Genomic DNA, 18234 nt, shown 5'->3' with positions numbered 1-18234 from the left:
TATATTCTCAAGGAATGTGTCTTTAATTTAGGATAGATTTCTTTCATCAATGCTGGAAAGTCTTATAGCAATATGCTTTCTTTGAAATAACAATTTGGCCTTTCTAGTAATCGCATTGACCGTCAATGTAATATTATGTATCGTATTATTTTAATGAAATTGATTCATAAAACCACAAAACAGTGTGGTGGTTGCATTGTTTTAAATAAACATTTAAAAACTTTACAGCTTTTTACGCATTTCTTGATTTGTTTTTATTGTTTTATAAACGGCTTCTTATTTTGTTAAGTGTACTTTATATTGCAAATGACAGCCTCTTATATTGTTTCCTATTTATTAACATTCACAAAATACATTTCGCGAGTCGATATGCAGTTAAAGTAAGATTTTACAATATTAATCATTAGACCCCACAAAAAGTATTCTGGATCGTATGGTAAATTATCTGTAATATAAACTAATGTGTAGTTATTAATTGAAAACATACAGTATTCCCAAAGTTAATCAGTCTTAATAACAAGTCCTTTTAAGGAAGTTGGCTCCTGAAATATTAGTAATGTCAATCATCCGAAAACCACTTGGATATAAAGATGAGGACGTAAAATGTTCATTTAGTTTTTAGAGACCCATGTCACATGGCATTTTTTGAAAATATAGGGCCCTAAACAGAACTGATAATTTTCCTCAAAATGTTTATAAAATTTGACGTGGAAATTGATTATTTTTATAAATCAAACAAATATTTATGGTTTTAACTATTATTTAGTTATGATTTTGATACAGCATGAAGTTGAACACATGTAATGACTATAAAAGTAAAATATAAGTCAAAGTTTAAAATTTTTTGCTTAACTGGTGGCTTCAAAGGTCAGTATTTAATGAACACAGCAGATGTTACAAAATTTTGGAGCATTCAAATTATAACACAAATTAAAAAAATTAGTAATGTCATCTTTCCAAAACTTTGCATACAAATAGATATAATATCTCATTTAAAAGTAAAACAGGTAGGTGTCACATCTAAAAAAAAGAATTGAGATATAGTATGAAATGACCTGATTTGAGGCCAAAATTGAAGTGATTTTTTCTGAACTTCTATAAAATAGAAGCTAAATATGCCAAAATATATCGATATAAATATCAAAATATTGTTTAAATATCTTTTTAGAACATCATGAATATATCGTAACACACAAACTGTCAAGAAGGTTTGTCTGCGCTGAAAATTAGGAAGCTAAAGTAACAGTAGTCTAAATCTAGTGAGTTATGAAAATTGTTCATTTCTTTCTTGAAAACCTTCCGCCACAAAAATATAGTCCTTTACTAAACTCTGTAAAAATTAAAAACAATTTTGTTCAATAAAGTTAATTTTGCATCGTGAAATATAAATATACTACTAGAATTAATATGTGATGCAGAATTTTCAGACTAGAGGTGACCCAAAATGGCTACCCAAAACCTAAGGAGCGAACCTCTTTAAAAGGAAACATTGATAACGAGATTTCTTGAGTAAATTATACATTTACTACAATATGAGCGAAATTTGTTTGTTTTTTAAATAGATATATTATTCTAACATAAACCATTTTACAAGAAAAAATGATTATTATATGTAAGTGTTAGATTTCTAAATTTGTGTAACGTCAACGGTTTAAATGAAATATCATACATGTATACGTGTTCCTAGAGTGAATTCCATAGCAAGTATTTTTTAACCATATCAACATCAATCCAAGCTTTCTTACATCAGATGTTAATTTTTCTATTCCCAAATTACATGTAGCTTCCCTATTCTTCATTTTATTACATTATATACATATACATGTATTAGATTTGTTACCGACATACCGGGTTAATGAATTTCATAGACGGCGACGCGAAACCGAGTCACTAATGACTTTGGCCGAGGGATACATTTCCATAGTTAGTCGACTCTGAAATTAATAAATCCTATATTTTCCCGTAGTCGGTCAGTAACAAGACAATAGGTGTTTTGCTTTCCTGGGAACTAACAAGTGTGCTAATCATTTACAAGAAGTGATGATATACGCAAATCCATGTACAAAGATTTTAACATATCGTCGATATTTTATATACATAGTACTTTTCAAAATCTCATTATCAATTTCCATCTTTTAACTAGTCTTCTGGTATCTTTGCTGTTCACTTTCAGTGTTTTGATGCTAATTTAATCTCTCTATTTCTTTCTTTCTCTCATACGCTGCGATTTTATTCCCCACCTGACATAGCAATTTGACATAATTTCATGAGGCAACTTCTACAAGTACAACTTATTTCAACGGACAATTGCATTTTTTAAAAAGTTTTTCTTAACATGGTTTCCAATTTAATGATATGAAAGATCAGGATAAGTAGAGGTAGGCGTAGCGTCGCTCATATGCCGAAAATAAATTTAACCAGCCGGACATCTTACTTAAATCTATAAATATACTAGCCCTTGATTTGTCACTTTATAACTATTGATACAGTTCGCTCATCTGCGTCATCTATAATTTACTCCAATAACTCTCTCTCTCTCTCTCTCTCTCTCTCTCTCTCAAATTAAGCCACGAGCGGTAATGTCTCAACTCCGCCTTCTACGATCTGATTGGACAAAGGTCAGTCAAAACATTACGTAAAAACTTTTCTAGAGTTAACGCCTATCAAACGCTTCTATGTACTTCGCTGTATATGGCATATTTGAATTTTTCGATATTTGCACCTTAGACGGGTGCAAAAATGCCAACTTGGCAATGGCATTTTATCCGGCACAGTGCTAAGTTCTTCTTAGTATATATGAACATTTGTTGAATCAATACAACTTTGTTAAGGATTTGCACCATTTATATATTTTACAGAACTTTTTTTTAAACTTAACAGACATTTTCGTCTTTGATATTAAGGAAATGTTACATGCTAAATTTAGAATAATTTTTATGTAATACTTTCTGATCTGACTAGGAGCTTAAAAGATGAGACAACACATGTATTGCGAATTTAGTCATTTTATTAAAAGACTAGAAATTAACAAATATAAGGGGAAATTATTTTTCATTAACTTGCATAAAATTTACGAAAAAAGTATAAATATATAAAACTTATAGTTCTACACAATAAAACAATACAAAGCGGTTATAATTTAAATTCAATATTAATAAGTTCAATAAGTCTCAGTCTGTATAAAATAATTTGATACAGCAAGTAGATCCAATGACAGCTGTTAAATTCGATTATCATTTTTTCTATTTATTCAATGTACGGTAAAAAATGAATGTGTTTAAGTTGTTATAACAGCGACGGACAATATTGAATATGCACTCGTGAAACAACACAAACCTTTTGATATTTTCGATACATTGTTCAGATGCATCAAACTGATAGCACCATTATCAGACAGTTGAACTATTTACTGTTGAAAACATTCTTCCGAAACATACACTTCATAGCACTGTTCAATAAGAAGACAATGTAAAAGGAGGCAAATATCTTTCGTCATTACGTCGAGGATATTTACAATCAGTCATGCATATTGAATATAATATTGATATAGGACATTATACACAAATTTATTCTAAAATCAAAATTAATTTTACAATTGAAAATACATCCACGTGGAATCTTACATCTATTTTGCACAAACAATCTCTCTTCCAAACCATAAAAATGGGCAAAGACATAAATGACACAGCCTTCTATTTATGCTAAAGACAATACACTGTAAAACAAATGCTAATCAAATAGAATATGAATCATAAGCCATATAGCAAACTGTGATTTCTACTCACTTCCATGTAAGTGATGAATCAATTAATCATGATTAACAAGCGAAATAATTTATCAAATAGTCTGCGAAAAAAATGCTGTCTTATCTTCTTTAATTTGTTATTTGTTCTGAAAGAAAAAATAAAACTAAACGCATAATCATTTTTTTTATTGGAAGTTTTCAAGGATTCAGATGTCCTTCAAATGTCAATATTTAACGTTGATTATGATCAGAAACGTTTAATTAATAGACACATCAAAATGCACACTTTTTATAAAAAAAAAAATTTACTTTAAAAAAAAGATCCTAGTATTGAATTGAAAAAATATCTTTGTAGTTACACATTGTTCTTAAAAAGTTAAATCCAGTGGAATAACTTTCGGGTATACAGTGGTTTTTTTTTCATTTTAAGTAGTCCTTTCGACATAAGTTATGGATTTTTGAAGACTGCAAAATATCAATGCCTCAATATTTTTACCATGCTTTATAGTCATTTACATTTCTGCCGTTTTGGTAATATATTGATTTTTTTATAAAGTCCATTTTGCACCAAATAGTTTGGATAACCAATAAGATCATTAACATTAGGTCACATAACGGTTGATTTGTAAAGACTAATATTTAAGCCAACATAATATACACATTGTCCAACCTCTAAAAGAGTTTCGTCACATGCGGATTAGATTAATATTTTGTAAAGTTATACCAAAGTTATCTGGAATAAGCGGGTTATATTTGAATGGACACTAAAGACAACAGTTCTTCACCATCCATCCTATATGATTTTTAAATAGTTCTTTACAAAGTAGTAAAATCAATGTTTAAAAAGCCCCCCTCCCTCCCTCCGCCAATTTTCCGAATATGTTAACTAAATTAGAATGAGCCAAGACTTTCATGATTAAACATTCTTCATTGTATAGTTGGGAGAGTCCCCCCTCCCTTCTTTTTTTTTTTTTTTACATTTGTATTGCTCTCAAAACGTCTTCAAACAGTTTAAATCAGTGTTAATGCTTCACAGATTTAAAAAAAAACAACATGCAATTATGCTTTTCACAAGGGTCATTATCAGATATTCAAGAAAAAAGGGTCGCTTACCAAAAAAAACGTACCAAGCAATACTGAATAGTACTACTGGTAAAAAAAAAGTAGGTCATACATTGTGTATAATGTCAGGGTGACGAGATAGTCATGTACTGTGTTAAAAGATATGTAGTCTTCCCGGAATACTGTGGATTACCACATATGCTCGTGAGCGATAAAACGGAAGCTGATGATACAGTGGCATAGAATATGCGACCTTGTAGAGAAGAAGTGACCAGAATGTTTACCGTCTTTTTTTACCACATGTTTACTAACAGTTATGGGCTCACTGTAAATGTATATCTACAAAAGTTGTTAAACAAAGCAACTTCCTTAAAAGATCCAATAAAAATGATACATGTCTCATTAATAATTCATGATTCGGAGCAGTTTTTGTTTAGACAATATTATAGTAATTTACTTCTCAGTCCATCTTTTTTATTTATTGTCCTCATCACCATATTTCTCATTAGCTAACACAAATGATATCAATATTGAAGAATAAATCAATTCTTTTTTATTTAAATAATAGCCATATAATCTTTAAAACAGCAAACCTTTTTACTATTAAGCAACATGGATTAAATGCAAATATGTTATATTGACTATGTAGCTATCCTTTTCATATGATATAAGCGGTATTTAGTGCGAATGTTACACGAGGCCTGCTAGATTAGAGCATAGATATAAATTACTAACTTAACATTAAAAGTCAAACAATTGAAAATTACCAAACATATATGGATACTCGCTATTTCAAAATCGAATTCGTCGTACCCATGCATCCTATTACAAAGACAGTGCACTGGTCAACAGGAAGAAAGCGGCCTTTTGAACAACCAAACCTTGATATGCACTCTTAGTTAGAGTCAGAGGTGAGTTCACATCTTCCAATTCTCGGTTCTTCTGGATGTTCTCGTGGTTGACAGACGTCTTGTCAATTTATTCCTAGATATAGTCGCAAAAATAAAATCCATTGCTACATTTTGATTGAAGCACATTTCATCTTAAAATAGTTTAAAGGGGCATGGTCACGATTTTAGTCAAATTTTATTTTTCTTATTTTATTACTTGCAATTCTTTATGAATGCATTTTTAATTATCAAATGAAATTTGGATGCCAGTCGTTGAGTTTTAAGCAAGATACAGGGCTCACAATTCTTCGTCATGTAAACAAGGCTCGTGCCCTGTTTTTGTTTACATAGGTTCAATATACCAGTAAAAATCTTTTTATAGCTGGTTTGTCTATCTTATTATTCAGTTTAAGCATAATTATACAGTTCCTAACGATTAACACAATTTTTAAGGTCTAAAACTGGAATTTTCACTTCAACACTCGAAATGTAAACAACACTTTGTAACTCGCTAATAACTCATCAAATGACACTCAAATTTTGGTTGCCTATAAAATGCCTTACTGAAGCATTGTAAACATTAAAATCGAAAAAAAAAATTTGACCAAAATCGTGACCTTGCCCCTTTAATGATAAAGGCAAAACAGTTAGTAAGTTATACTAACATTTTTTTTTAGAATGAAATCACAGCAATTTAACGTTGATTTGTTAAGTAAGTATCAAAACTGATAAAACTAATTTTAAGTTAAAAACTGCAATAGTCGTGTAACTATATATCAAAAATACGTTAAAACCTATTTTTGGTCATGCGAGCTAATAGTAGAAACGTCAATAACCTGAATCGCTTGAAAACACGAGAACTGAATGCTGCATAGATGAGTGGATTAACGACCGAGTTCAAAGGCAAGAGGCCATTGATGAATATGCTGACCGGATATGGGATGATTAAAATGTGGAATATGATGAGTAGGTTGACTATCATATAGGGTGCCCAGCAGCAGAAAAAAGCTGCAAAGAATAATATTATATAACGTATCAAACAAAATAAAACTGAAACTGCTAACTGATACTATTATTTCAAAACCATCATAAAAAACTAACGCTTTATTATAGAAAAGATTTCCACTAACCTATGACTATCACAAACGTCATCTTGATTGTCTTTATCTGTGATTTTGAAATTGTTGTATCTCTTTGTTCAGAGCCGGAGGAGTGACTACTTTGTCTTGAATTCAGCAAAGTAGAATGCTGATGGCCAGAAGATGGGTTTTCTTTTAATTGTATTCCACCTGTAGTTAATTAAATGCTCCAAATATATGAACAACGAACCGTTTGTTACATTGCCAGATACGACAGCTCAAACACAAGTTGTTACAAAGAATACACTGTGGGTAAACGAAGTTTTTTGTCTTCTGCTCTTGCTTTTTTCACGATTCTTATCACTTATTGTTAACTTTACTTATGACTTATTAAGGAAAAGTAAAGATTTGCTTATAAGGGTTTTAAGTGTGTTTTCATCGCGTGACAACAAGAAACTATATCAATAGTAATCTCTATACTATTTCAACTATATTGATTAAGAGATTATATTTGCATATCCAATGTCCTTTTCCACTGTAATTCCATACGGAGGAACTACAATTATTTCTCATAATCGCAATTGTTCTGTCTGTATATTATGACGTCATATACTTTTCCATGACGGTATAGATTTAAACCATTATACGATACATCATGTGTTTTTCTCCAACTCCATAAAGTTGATGTATATGATTAAAACATGTCTTATAATAAAATTTTAAAGGAATTACTGTTAAAACATATCATTGATTTTGTTAACAAATCTATGTGAATTAGATTAATACATTACAGTCTGAATGTTTATTTTTGATGCGATAGCAAAATGTAAAGGTCTAACGTTAGGCTAATACAGTGTATTTGCGAGTGGTTAATGCAAATATAAGTAAAAAAACTGCTCTCCTGGCATATTTTCCATGATGCGCTAGCGCGCACCATGGAATATGCCAACAGAGCAATTGCTATTCATAACGCCATGTTCACTAAATAACGTTGTTTATTTATTTAACAATTTAAGAAATTGTAAAGACTTCTTTATTAGCAATTATTTTTTACAATTAAACTTATTGTCATTAGTTAATTATTTGAATGATTTTTAACATGAACCGAAAAGTGCATCTAACACACTTTGTATCCCAAAATGGTGTATTAATATATTTGTACTGAATCATTATATTTTGAAAGATACAGCCTCATAAGTTCAGCGGTGTGTGCATACAATAGAGTAACGTGGGTTTGCGCGTTGTGAAAATTTGTTGCGCATATCGCTGCAGGTATGAGACTATCTTTTAAAGGAAATCATGATTTAATGTTTGGCTACTGTAACAGCTACAAACGTGAATCTTTATTTTCGCTTTTGATGTTGCAGTTTACAGCCTTTAACGATTGTGACGTCATGACAAAAGTCGTCATTTTAACTTTTGAGTACTCTCTGTGTTATATTGTGTTATAACTGCCGTAGCTGTCAACACACTTTACAAGCAAAAAATATGGGGAATGTATATATTTTCAATTTAATAATTCTACCTGGCAAGGAGGTGAACAAATTACATGTAAAATGTTAATTGTTTTTTTCACATCAACTCCTTTACAAGAACTGATTTATCTGAAAAGTTTACAAATCAAATTGTAAATGTTTTAAGGCCACGTTGACCGTTATCGAAATTGTGTTTTCTGGTTAATATGAAAACACAAGTGACAATGACACTTTAGGTTTTAACGACAAAGATGTTGATGAACATGTTTTAATCATTAGATTTGATAGTTTTTTTTCTTATTAAACAATTTGTTAATTATTTAGTACCTTCTCTCTTTGACACCCTCCAGATAATGTAGGCAATGACCGTATAACAGACTGTCAGGATCGTCGTTGGGATGATGAAGACGACAACGAAGATCGTAGTAAAGTAAATCTGTAAACGTAGAATAGTTTAGCGTTAGTCTCTGTGCAGCTTCAGGAAAATAATTATAACTATTACCCACATAATTATGATATTTTTAGTTGTGTTTATCCTTTAGTTTTGAAGCAATAACTTGCTGGTAATAATGAGGACTTGAATGTCGGTCGGTTAACAGAGACATTCTGGGTACATTATTATGCATAAAAGTTACCTTTAATTCGGTTCCGTCGAGCCATGGCATGCATGATTTGTATTCATGGTTGTATTCAAAAACAATAGGACCTGTTACAGACACAATAGCTGCAATCACCCAGCACAGGATACAAGGCATCATTGCACTTCTCCCTAAAATCACAATACAACGCTACCAATTATTTTAAAAAAGGTAGACAATATTTCTGTCTACAAAAACATATGAAAGAAATAAAGCTCTATTTGGACAACTGAAAATTATCAATCTGTACAATTTCAATTGTTGCGTGCTTCATTTCAGTTTGTATGGTGTCGTAGTATAATTCTATCAACTCATAGAACAAGAACACAATCGTTTCGTCTTTCCAATTTATCAAGTGTATTCAAATGCTTTTTAACATAAGTCAATGTCCATCAATCTGAGTATTTTAATTACAATTATATTTCATTCCGAATAAACGTATATTTCATAAAACCATTGAGCTTATTGGTGCTTTATTTTCTGTTTTAGTAACAAGATGGATTATTCTAGTGAAATGCAAATGCAACGGTTGGTAACATATAAAAGATATAATAATATTTATTGTAGCAATGAATCATGATTTTTTTAAAGTATACATTCTCATAACTGCAACAATGTGTGCAAACAAATTGAGTAACGCGCTTGTGAAGTTGCAGTTTACAGCCTTCAACGTCTGTGACGTCATAACAAAACTCGCAATTTACACCTTTGAGTACCCTATGGGCATAACAGTCTTATAACTGCCGTAGCTTTGAACGCATTTTACAAGCAGAAAATATGTGGGATGTACGAATTTTATTGTTTTGTATATATGTCAACAATAAGAGCAGTAAATCACCTCTAACTGCTAAACTCCCCAAAGGTCTGAGAACCAGGTAGAAACGATCCAAGCTCAAGGCAACCACAATCGTGTTCGAACCAAGAATACCAACATTCTGTTTATGAATATAATATAAAGAGTCAAAATTTGTCATATTGCGTCTTTATTTTGTTCTGAATAAAATACTATTTCATTTAAAAAAGATAATAATATCCGAAAAAATTCCATCAAAACTTCTCTAAAACGCATTATCATCATACCTGTTAAAATTAAATTCAATCTTAACAAATGATATTGGTTTAGCACTACGTTGTTGCTGAATATTAACCTGACAACAAACTCACCCCAAAATATTCTTGCATTTTACAAATTGTGTTTCCTCCATAAAACTGTCCATTATTGACGTGCACCACGATACGAGGGACAATGTAGTATAGTCCGCAAAGTAAATCTGAAAATAATATGTCGTATTGGTTTGCACCCAGTTTATACACCTCTATATGACTATATCTTCACTTACGAAAACTACAGAAGATTTTTTGTTATAAGACATTGAATGGTAAATGAGATCAACTGTATTTTTATTGAGAACTTGTTTCAATAGAAAATCATTCATCTGAAAATAATCGATTTTGTCATAATTTGACACAATAAATGTATCATTCAGAAAACAAACAAAGAATGTTATTGATTACAGAAATTATGAGGTGTCGGATTCTAACAAGAATACAAAATACGCAAATACATATATATATGCAGAACAATGCCATATTCTACCTTGTAAACGTTAAATCACAAAATAATATATGGTTCACTCGTGTCTGAAATTTTTATATGAGATAAAAATTGCTACAGACATCTGTGCGTTTTGAGATGTAAGACGTTTAAATGTATTTTGGTTTATTCAATTAAAGTTGTTAGGGAATAATATGGCTTCACGCATGTTTTGATGGTGTAATTTAGTTATGCTATATTACCTGCAACAGCCAAATTCTTTATGTACACGTTCATTCTTGACTTTTGACCGTCATTGATAATGACTACTAGAACTGAGATGTTTCCAACCAGAATCAAAGTCAGAAGAAACGCGTCAAAGACTAACGTATGCATCTGAAAAAGATAAAACATAGCGCGATATTATACAGCAACGATGAAGCTGCATTATTTTTACCTTGAAATATACAATCAAATACGTTACTTTAAAAAAAATGTTCACAGGATATTTGGTTTAATTAATTTATTAATAATTTATTGATAACATTGCTGTGCCTTTGTTAGTAAATAACAAATAAAGATGTAAATAATATAATCAATACTGAGTGTCATGGTATGTCACATAGAAAGAAATACAGTGGGTATTTTGTGTCCCAAAGTGCAATGAGAAATACAGACTTTCTTTTTGTAGCAAACGGATGCAAAGTCACCATCAAAAATAAGTGTGGTTTTATCAATATTCGTTGAATATCAATTTTCGTGGATTTCGTTTTTGAGTTCATCCGCGAAATTAAATGTTCATTGAAATGAAACTTCTATTATCCTTGAAACTGTGATTTTCACTTTATCCACGAAAATTGATACCCTTGAATATTAATGAAACCATAGTAATTACATTTTACGTAAATGTATTATACTGTTACATTTTATATGTGTCACATTAATCGATTAATAGTTCATCTTCATTGAATGAAATATTTTGATGTCATTTATAACAATTCTAGTCACAAATATGTATTATCATCTTTTTCATAAACATCATTTCCGATCTTTTGTAGCATCTCTTTAAAATCCGAATAAAATTTGGTCTTTAGAATCAAATCTTAAGGAAATTATATTTCTTAAGAATTATTCTCGAAACTGAATTTGCAAGTGTACAAAGAGAACCGAAGAGTCTACATTTTAAATTGTAGCATAGCTTATACTGAAGGACTGCACTACCCAAAGATGTTCTTCTGAACAAAATTTTGTTTCCGTTCTTTGGTAACATACATTTTTAAACTTAGAGATTATACCTCTGAAATTGTTAAAAGGACATTTCCTCAAAAAAAAATTTCAAGATAAAATGAAGAAAATAAACTCACTTCATAAGGATTATCTTCTACATATGTCCCATTATCATTCGTAGACATAACTTCCATGTCAGATGCCATGGTTTTTAATTAGGACACTCGTTATGTGTTAACCTCGCTGGCTGTGCTCCGTGTAATACCTAGTGAGTAAACATCTGACTGCATCCTTACACGTCTGATATTACGAAGGAACAGTTCAGTCATAATATTAACTACAGATGAGAAGACAAAAGTCGCTATTTTTGAACCTTTAGAAAAAGAAAGTTTTTTTTTCTCTTTCTGGGTTTGCCTTTCGTAGAAGAAATGCTATTTGGCAAATTTCCGCAACAGTTTTTATCGCGTTGCGAGGATATATTTATTTTTTAAAAATGTAAGAATTTTTTCACCAATAACTATCATTTCCTTTTTTTAAGATCAGCGAAGTATCTCAAACAAATGAATTTATAGATTTTGAAAACCGTACCAGCTTTTTGTCTAGGTCAAACAACGCAGAAAAATATATTTAACTAAAATACATCTTTAACGAAGATAAAATGTATGACTTTTCTATTTATGTTGAATTTAAAAAAAATGATATAAGTGGGTTTTTTGCATCATTTTTCCTGAATATCAAAGGCCCAGATTATATCGTGTTCAAAGATTAATTGAACAAGGAAAGAATTTTGATATTTTTTAAAATAAAAACTCGTTCTTTACTGACAGGTGCTTTATTTAGTGTTACAAAATATACAAAATTTTCTGTAAGTTGCTAGAGTTTCTGTAAAATATGTTCTTACATTACAGAATGTTTTGTCAAGTGATGCTTCACGCACGTAGCAAAGATAAGTAGCTCAATTCACCCCTTATTTCAAGAATACACCAACGTCAGTGCTCGAATTTTTGTAAATTATTATATATTTTATACAAAAGCCTTATTCAACATATTAAGCACATCAAAGAATGCTTTGGTCAAATGATGCATCACCACGTAGCAAAGATAAGTAGCTCAATTTCCCCCTTATTTCAAGAATACCCCAAGTTCAGTGCTCGAAAATATTTTTGTGAAATATTATATATTTTATACAAAAGCCTTAATCAACATATTATCAGGTTGCTTTACAGCTGTAGCTTTACTTAAGGCACGCTCATAACGATTATTTATAAAACGGCACAGTGCTATCATCGATAAGTTGCTTACATACTTTGATGGGTGTTAGGGAATGCCCAATAACATATGTTGTAAATTGCACAAAATATTGATTTTATATACAAAAACAAAATTTCAAAAACTTATTACAAAATGCATTAAAGTACGAAAGCGCATCAATTATATAATCAAATAAAAGTCAAATAGTTGATAAACAGCTTTGGAATCATACTGGTTGCACATACAGTTGTACTAGTAAAATTGTTTAGTTTCACTTTTTGAAAGATATGATGGTAAGAGAACTCTACATTAAAATATACAAAGGTTTGCATAGGTAACAATCATAAAGATATCGTAGTTAACGTTTAAATCAAATCGAAATATTTTAATTAAGAAATTAAAAGAAAAAAATTGCAAAGAATGCTTGAATATTACATAAAGTTAAATACAGGTCATTTACATTTTGCAGCTTATAAGTTTTTAACAAAAAAATCAATTTTATTTTAATTCATTTTCTACAAAAACTATTTTCGTATCAACAATAACAGAAATTTTAATTTGAGATTGACACTGTAAGTGAACTTACGGTTAACTTCACTTTTACAAAGCAACAGAACAGCAAATAAAATTATTTCTTTCAGTTTCCGTGCTTTCAGACAAGATACAGATAAACACAAAAAAGCTACATGAATGTTAGGCTATTTATAACATAAATTGAATTTTGCATTTTTTTTACAGAAATGGACAAATCAACCTCTTTTAGTAGCGCTGCTTATTTTGGCGGTTTTTTTAACAATTTTGTTGATTTCACGACAAAACCAAACGAGCATCTGAACATTGCGTATATAATTCGAACATCAAAAACCAAATTAAAAAATCATTTAAACATCTGTACAGTTTGAATCTAAACAAGATGATAGTCAATCAAAAACATCGTAGCGGAAAAAAACTTGTGTGAAATTGAGGCGACGGTATTTTATACTAGCTGTGTTGTGTGCACATCATGTTATAAACATTCTTACTTATGCAGATTTCTTACAATATATCAAAATAACATTTTTTCTTTATGTGCTTGTTTGGACAGTTGATGGCAATTAAATCGATCGATGTATAAAATAGTTTCTGATCGTTGACTCTATAGGAACTGTAATATGTACTTTGTTAACTTTTCATTAATTCATTGTTCCTTTCGTTCAGAGCTGATTCCAACATTTCCATCCCACCCGGAAAATTGTTTTTGTTTTTTTGAAAAGAATAGTCACAACACTCAACCCCATTATTCTTTATAAGCATATACCCAAATACGAATGTTGCCTCGAGCTTATTTAAATCACAAACTTCAAAAGCTAAAAGCTTAGTTAAACTTTGTGTAGTCTCTATAAGAAGGAGACAGACATTAAAAAAATAAACTTGGAAAGATGGCGACAACAATTACAAGAGCCGAAAAAACAGTTGTTAGAAAACCCAATTGAGCATTCTGCTTAGGAAAGTCAAAAATACATTTCTGGAACTAATTTGTGCCTTATTACAGTAAATTGGCGACCTTGATCCCAGGTAGGTATAATTCTAAAAAGTGTAATTTTCCTTTGTTATTCTCTAGACTCTAAAGGATATTAGCACAATATTTGTTTAGTTTAATAACAGGAAAATTTGACAAATACCCTACCTTGATCAAGCCGTGTACCTAGTAGGCCTATATCTTTAAGAAATATAATAAAAATAGAACAGTTTTTCTACAAAACCGTAATTGATTAAGGGGGCTGAATGGTCAACGAACTAACAATCAGATTACAACGAACAGGAGATCCTATTAGTCAGTTTTTCTTTTAAGAATAAACAAGATGCGATTTCTCAAAAGAAAAACTGAAGTCAAGTACTAGACTTTAGCGTAAGGTTTTTCTCAATTACAGTAAATGATTTTTTTCTCAAATTTCAGGAAATTCGTCTTTATGTATTTCTGAGGAAAAAAGTCCCGTTTTTACTCAGTTTGTGAAAAAAAACCCCTAAAATAACATCCGTCGCGGACGTAAGTCAAAACAAAAACTTTAAATTAATGCGAAATCCGTGTAGTTTGATTCATGCTGAAGAGAAGACAGCAGTACACTTGGAACTAATATTGAGTGTTTTGGGGGCCTACAGGATATAATATATATCATCTAACAAGCAAATTTTATTAGTTGTATTACATGTGTAAGTGCAGTTTGATGAGAGAATACTTGTTATCATGAAGAGATAAAGACAAACTGGTTACGTTGATGATGAAAGAAAAACCAAATGTTCTGTTCTTTGTGACGCTCAAATAGCGACCAGTTTCATTTAACTTCTTTCAAAAATGTGTATTAATGCAAGAAACTGGAAACATTTTGACCGCAATCATTTTCTTTATATATGATTAAACACCATTGAAAACTTATATACGAATTGAAAAGTAAGAGGTTTTAAGTAGTTAATTAGTTTATATTTCTATTACAACTGACACATTGGAGGACAAATATATCACTCGTTAAGTGCTAGCACAATCATACATAAAAAGTCAGCGTGAAATTATGGGCGTAATCGGGTCTAATAATTGAATTAATTACATTCTGATTTATTAATACAAGAAAGCATTCTATTTTTCCCCTTTATAACATATATTATACTACATGGACGTATCTTTATATCATCTATCAATGAAATGTTTACTTTATCTGTATAAAACGATGTTGTACGGATTCAAAAAATTGCCAATGATGTCAATACAATGAACACTATCATTTTTCCATCCAATTATAAATGAAGATATGCATGAAGCAAATCGTGATTAATTATAAATGTAACGTGCCGCAATGCTCACATTGGTTTTCAGTAGAGTTATTGATTACATTAAGAATTCTTTAAAATTGGTTATTGTGCTATTTATATTCACTCATGTTAAAAAAATACACATAGATGAATGGTGCGACATATGCCATGCGCATTAAACTTTTCACTTTCAAAATTTTAAATCATAGAAGATTTGGGTATTTAACTGTAATGGCATTTGATCTGGGATAATCAGTTTGATATTTTCAAAGTGCAAACATAAATCAAGATAACATATGGGAATGCATAATGAAGACAATACATTTTCATTTCCAGTGGATTCACAACTATTCATATCCTTTATACTTTGTAAATTGATTAGCATCTGAATGATTTCATTCAATATCAACTGTTTCGCACAATCTTTTCATAAATAATGTTATGAAATTAAAGATATAAATCAGTAGATTTATTTCTTAAAATCAAGAATAAAAAACACAAATATTTCTTTTAAAATAGACACTTTTCAACTCTGCATCGGAAGACTTTTCTGTCGATGAAGTATACAGAGCATATTATTTTATTATTTTATATGCAATTAGCCATGTTTTGTGAATTTACTATCTTTTCTTATCTGGCACATCTCATCATCAAAACAAATATAACTAACCGAAACTTTCAATAACATTTTCCCTCAGATATATACATGTACATGTATACATTTAAGAAGACTAAGTGTCAACAAATTAACCATCAGATCTACCTTAAAATAAAAAAAATAATTTTTAGGATATAAACTTTCATCCAATAAAGAAAACTCCACATGTTTAAAGTTTAAAATTTTAATGTTCTTCTTAATATTTAAACAGAGGTCTTCTTCTGAAGGATATTTCTATAGTCTATAAACAGCCACAACCATCCAGTCCTTTAATTTAAACAACTAAGATTGTATAAAAGAATGCCCTGGATAGTAAGATAAACTATTTATGTACAGGGTGAGCAGAAATGTAATGGGGGAGTATCGGATGTAGTTGATTTCCACACCACTTGAGCGTAAGTGATAAAAAGGATGCTGATAGAATAGTGCATTTTTCTTTTTAATTTTATACTGAAGAATCTGACCTTAGATAGAACACAAAGACTTTTCATCTTTTTCATAAGCACACGCTGTTAGGGACACGGGTGAAATTGCTGGTGTATGAACTCGAAAACACTTGATATCAAGATGTTTGTTTTTAGAATATTAATATTAAAATTCCAAGATACTAAGTGAAATTTGAAATCAAATGCCCTGGATTTTTCTGGTGCGCTGGTCGAGAAAATGTCAAAAGTATGATTATTTTATAAATGATAACATATAAGGTACTTTGCCTATAAACAACTGCATCAACTTTGCATAAGACAGAATTTTAAACGTTAAAATTGTGCAAAAATGATGCAACTGCCAATTAATGAAATATTGCCTTTCATATATTTTTGTGCAAATATTAAATTAAATGAGTTCTCTAGATCAGCCATACATACAACCAACTAACTAGTAAACATTATCAGCCAAACAGTTGAAAATTAACAGGCATATGTAGATGCTCGTTATTTTAAAAATCGTTGTACCGATGTATCCCATTCAATGGATAAAATGCTTTTAATTGTATTCCCCCTGTAAATAATTAAATGATCCAAATGATTGATAGATACATGGCTTCAATGCATTTATTTCTTGAACTTTGTTTTGAGCGACTTATTACCAAATATATACCTTTGGTAAAGTTTTTTCTGTTGTTGATGTTTTCGGTTTTCTTATCCTATTTCGAATTTCCTTATGATAATGGTGTTTTGCGCAATTGAGTTAATTTTCCCTATTTTCCAGCAAGTTGAGGTTTCAACTTATATTGATTTTAAAGTTATCAATTGCTTTGATTTCTCAATTTATCACTATTTTAATTTAAAAGTTATGAATGTGAGGTTTTAAGTATTTTTTTAATTACTTTGTATTACCGTTATGAACAATGTTTTGCCTAATCTCTTACAAAACAGTTTGTTCTAAATACAGATCAAATATATCAAAACCGTTCAAAAGTTTAGAAATTCTACCATAACGTACATGTGTGAAAACTGGTGTAGTTAATTTGCTATCTTATATTTTGCAGGTGAATTTGAAGGCATACATCAATGTCGGCTTGACGTTTCTGTACAGTATTATATTTTTGATTCCGAGATCCCCATTAACGATAATTTTATCATAAATGTAGCGTTACTGCCGACACTCCCAGAATAAAAAAATGAATTTTTGATAGAGCGATACAATGCTTTCATCTTTGATTGCATGGCAGATGGCATACTTTGCCAAGTGGGAATTGATGCACAATGAAAGATGTTATGGGCTGCACAAACACAATTGATATCTACAAAAATAAATTGAAAAATTCATATGCGCAACTGAAGGCAAAAAGCACACAACAAAAGCGTATCAATGATATAAACTAGTGGGTTTGTTAAAATATGGCAAATAGGTGTTCTCTAATGTAGAAGTATTTTGATTCCACATAAAT

The 18234-nt window shown here is 30.4% G+C and overlaps 1 protein-coding gene across 1 annotated transcript; it reads right to left on the bottom strand.

Moving 5' to 3' along the window:
- Window positions 1-3552: 3552 nt before the first annotated feature.
- Window positions 3553-11928, bottom strand: LOC128192832 (mesotocin receptor-like). Its single transcript, XM_052865816.1, has 9 exons — window positions 11788-11928; window positions 10687-10819; window positions 10054-10160; window positions 9728-9824; window positions 8887-9020; window positions 8579-8687; window positions 6828-6986; window positions 6534-6705; window positions 3553-5791 (listed from the first exon to the last, which is right to left on the bottom strand). Exons 1-9 carry the CDS (start codon window positions 11854-11856, stop codon window positions 5725-5727), a joined length of 1047 nt encoding a protein of 348 aa, XP_052721776.1. The 5' UTR covers window positions 11857-11928; the 3' UTR covers window positions 3553-5724.
- Between the last annotated feature and the right edge of the window lie 6306 nt (window positions 11929-18234).

Source organism: Crassostrea angulata, chromosome 7, assembly GCF_025612915.1.
Source record: "Crassostrea angulata isolate pt1a10 chromosome 7, ASM2561291v2, whole genome shotgun sequence".
Lineage (NCBI taxonomy): Eukaryota > Metazoa > Mollusca > Bivalvia > Ostreida > Ostreidae > Magallana > Magallana angulata.
Note: the sequence above shows the minus strand (reverse complement) of the source record. Positions and strands in the feature narration are given on the sequence as shown.

Bases quoted from the DNA above. Each gene is read 5' to 3' on its own strand.
- LOC128192832 (XM_052865816.1), bottom strand. From the start codon at position 11,856: ATGGCATCTGACATGGAAGTTATGTCTACGAATGATAATGGGACATAT. The intron at 10,161-10,686 runs GTAATATAGCAT...TATTATTTTCAG, and splicing joins AAAGAATTTGGCTGTTGCAG to ATTTACTTTGCGGACTATAC. The intron at 8,688-8,886 runs GTAACTTTTATG...CTACGTTTACAG, and splicing joins TCGACGGAACCGAATTAAAG to ATTTACTTTACTACGATCTT.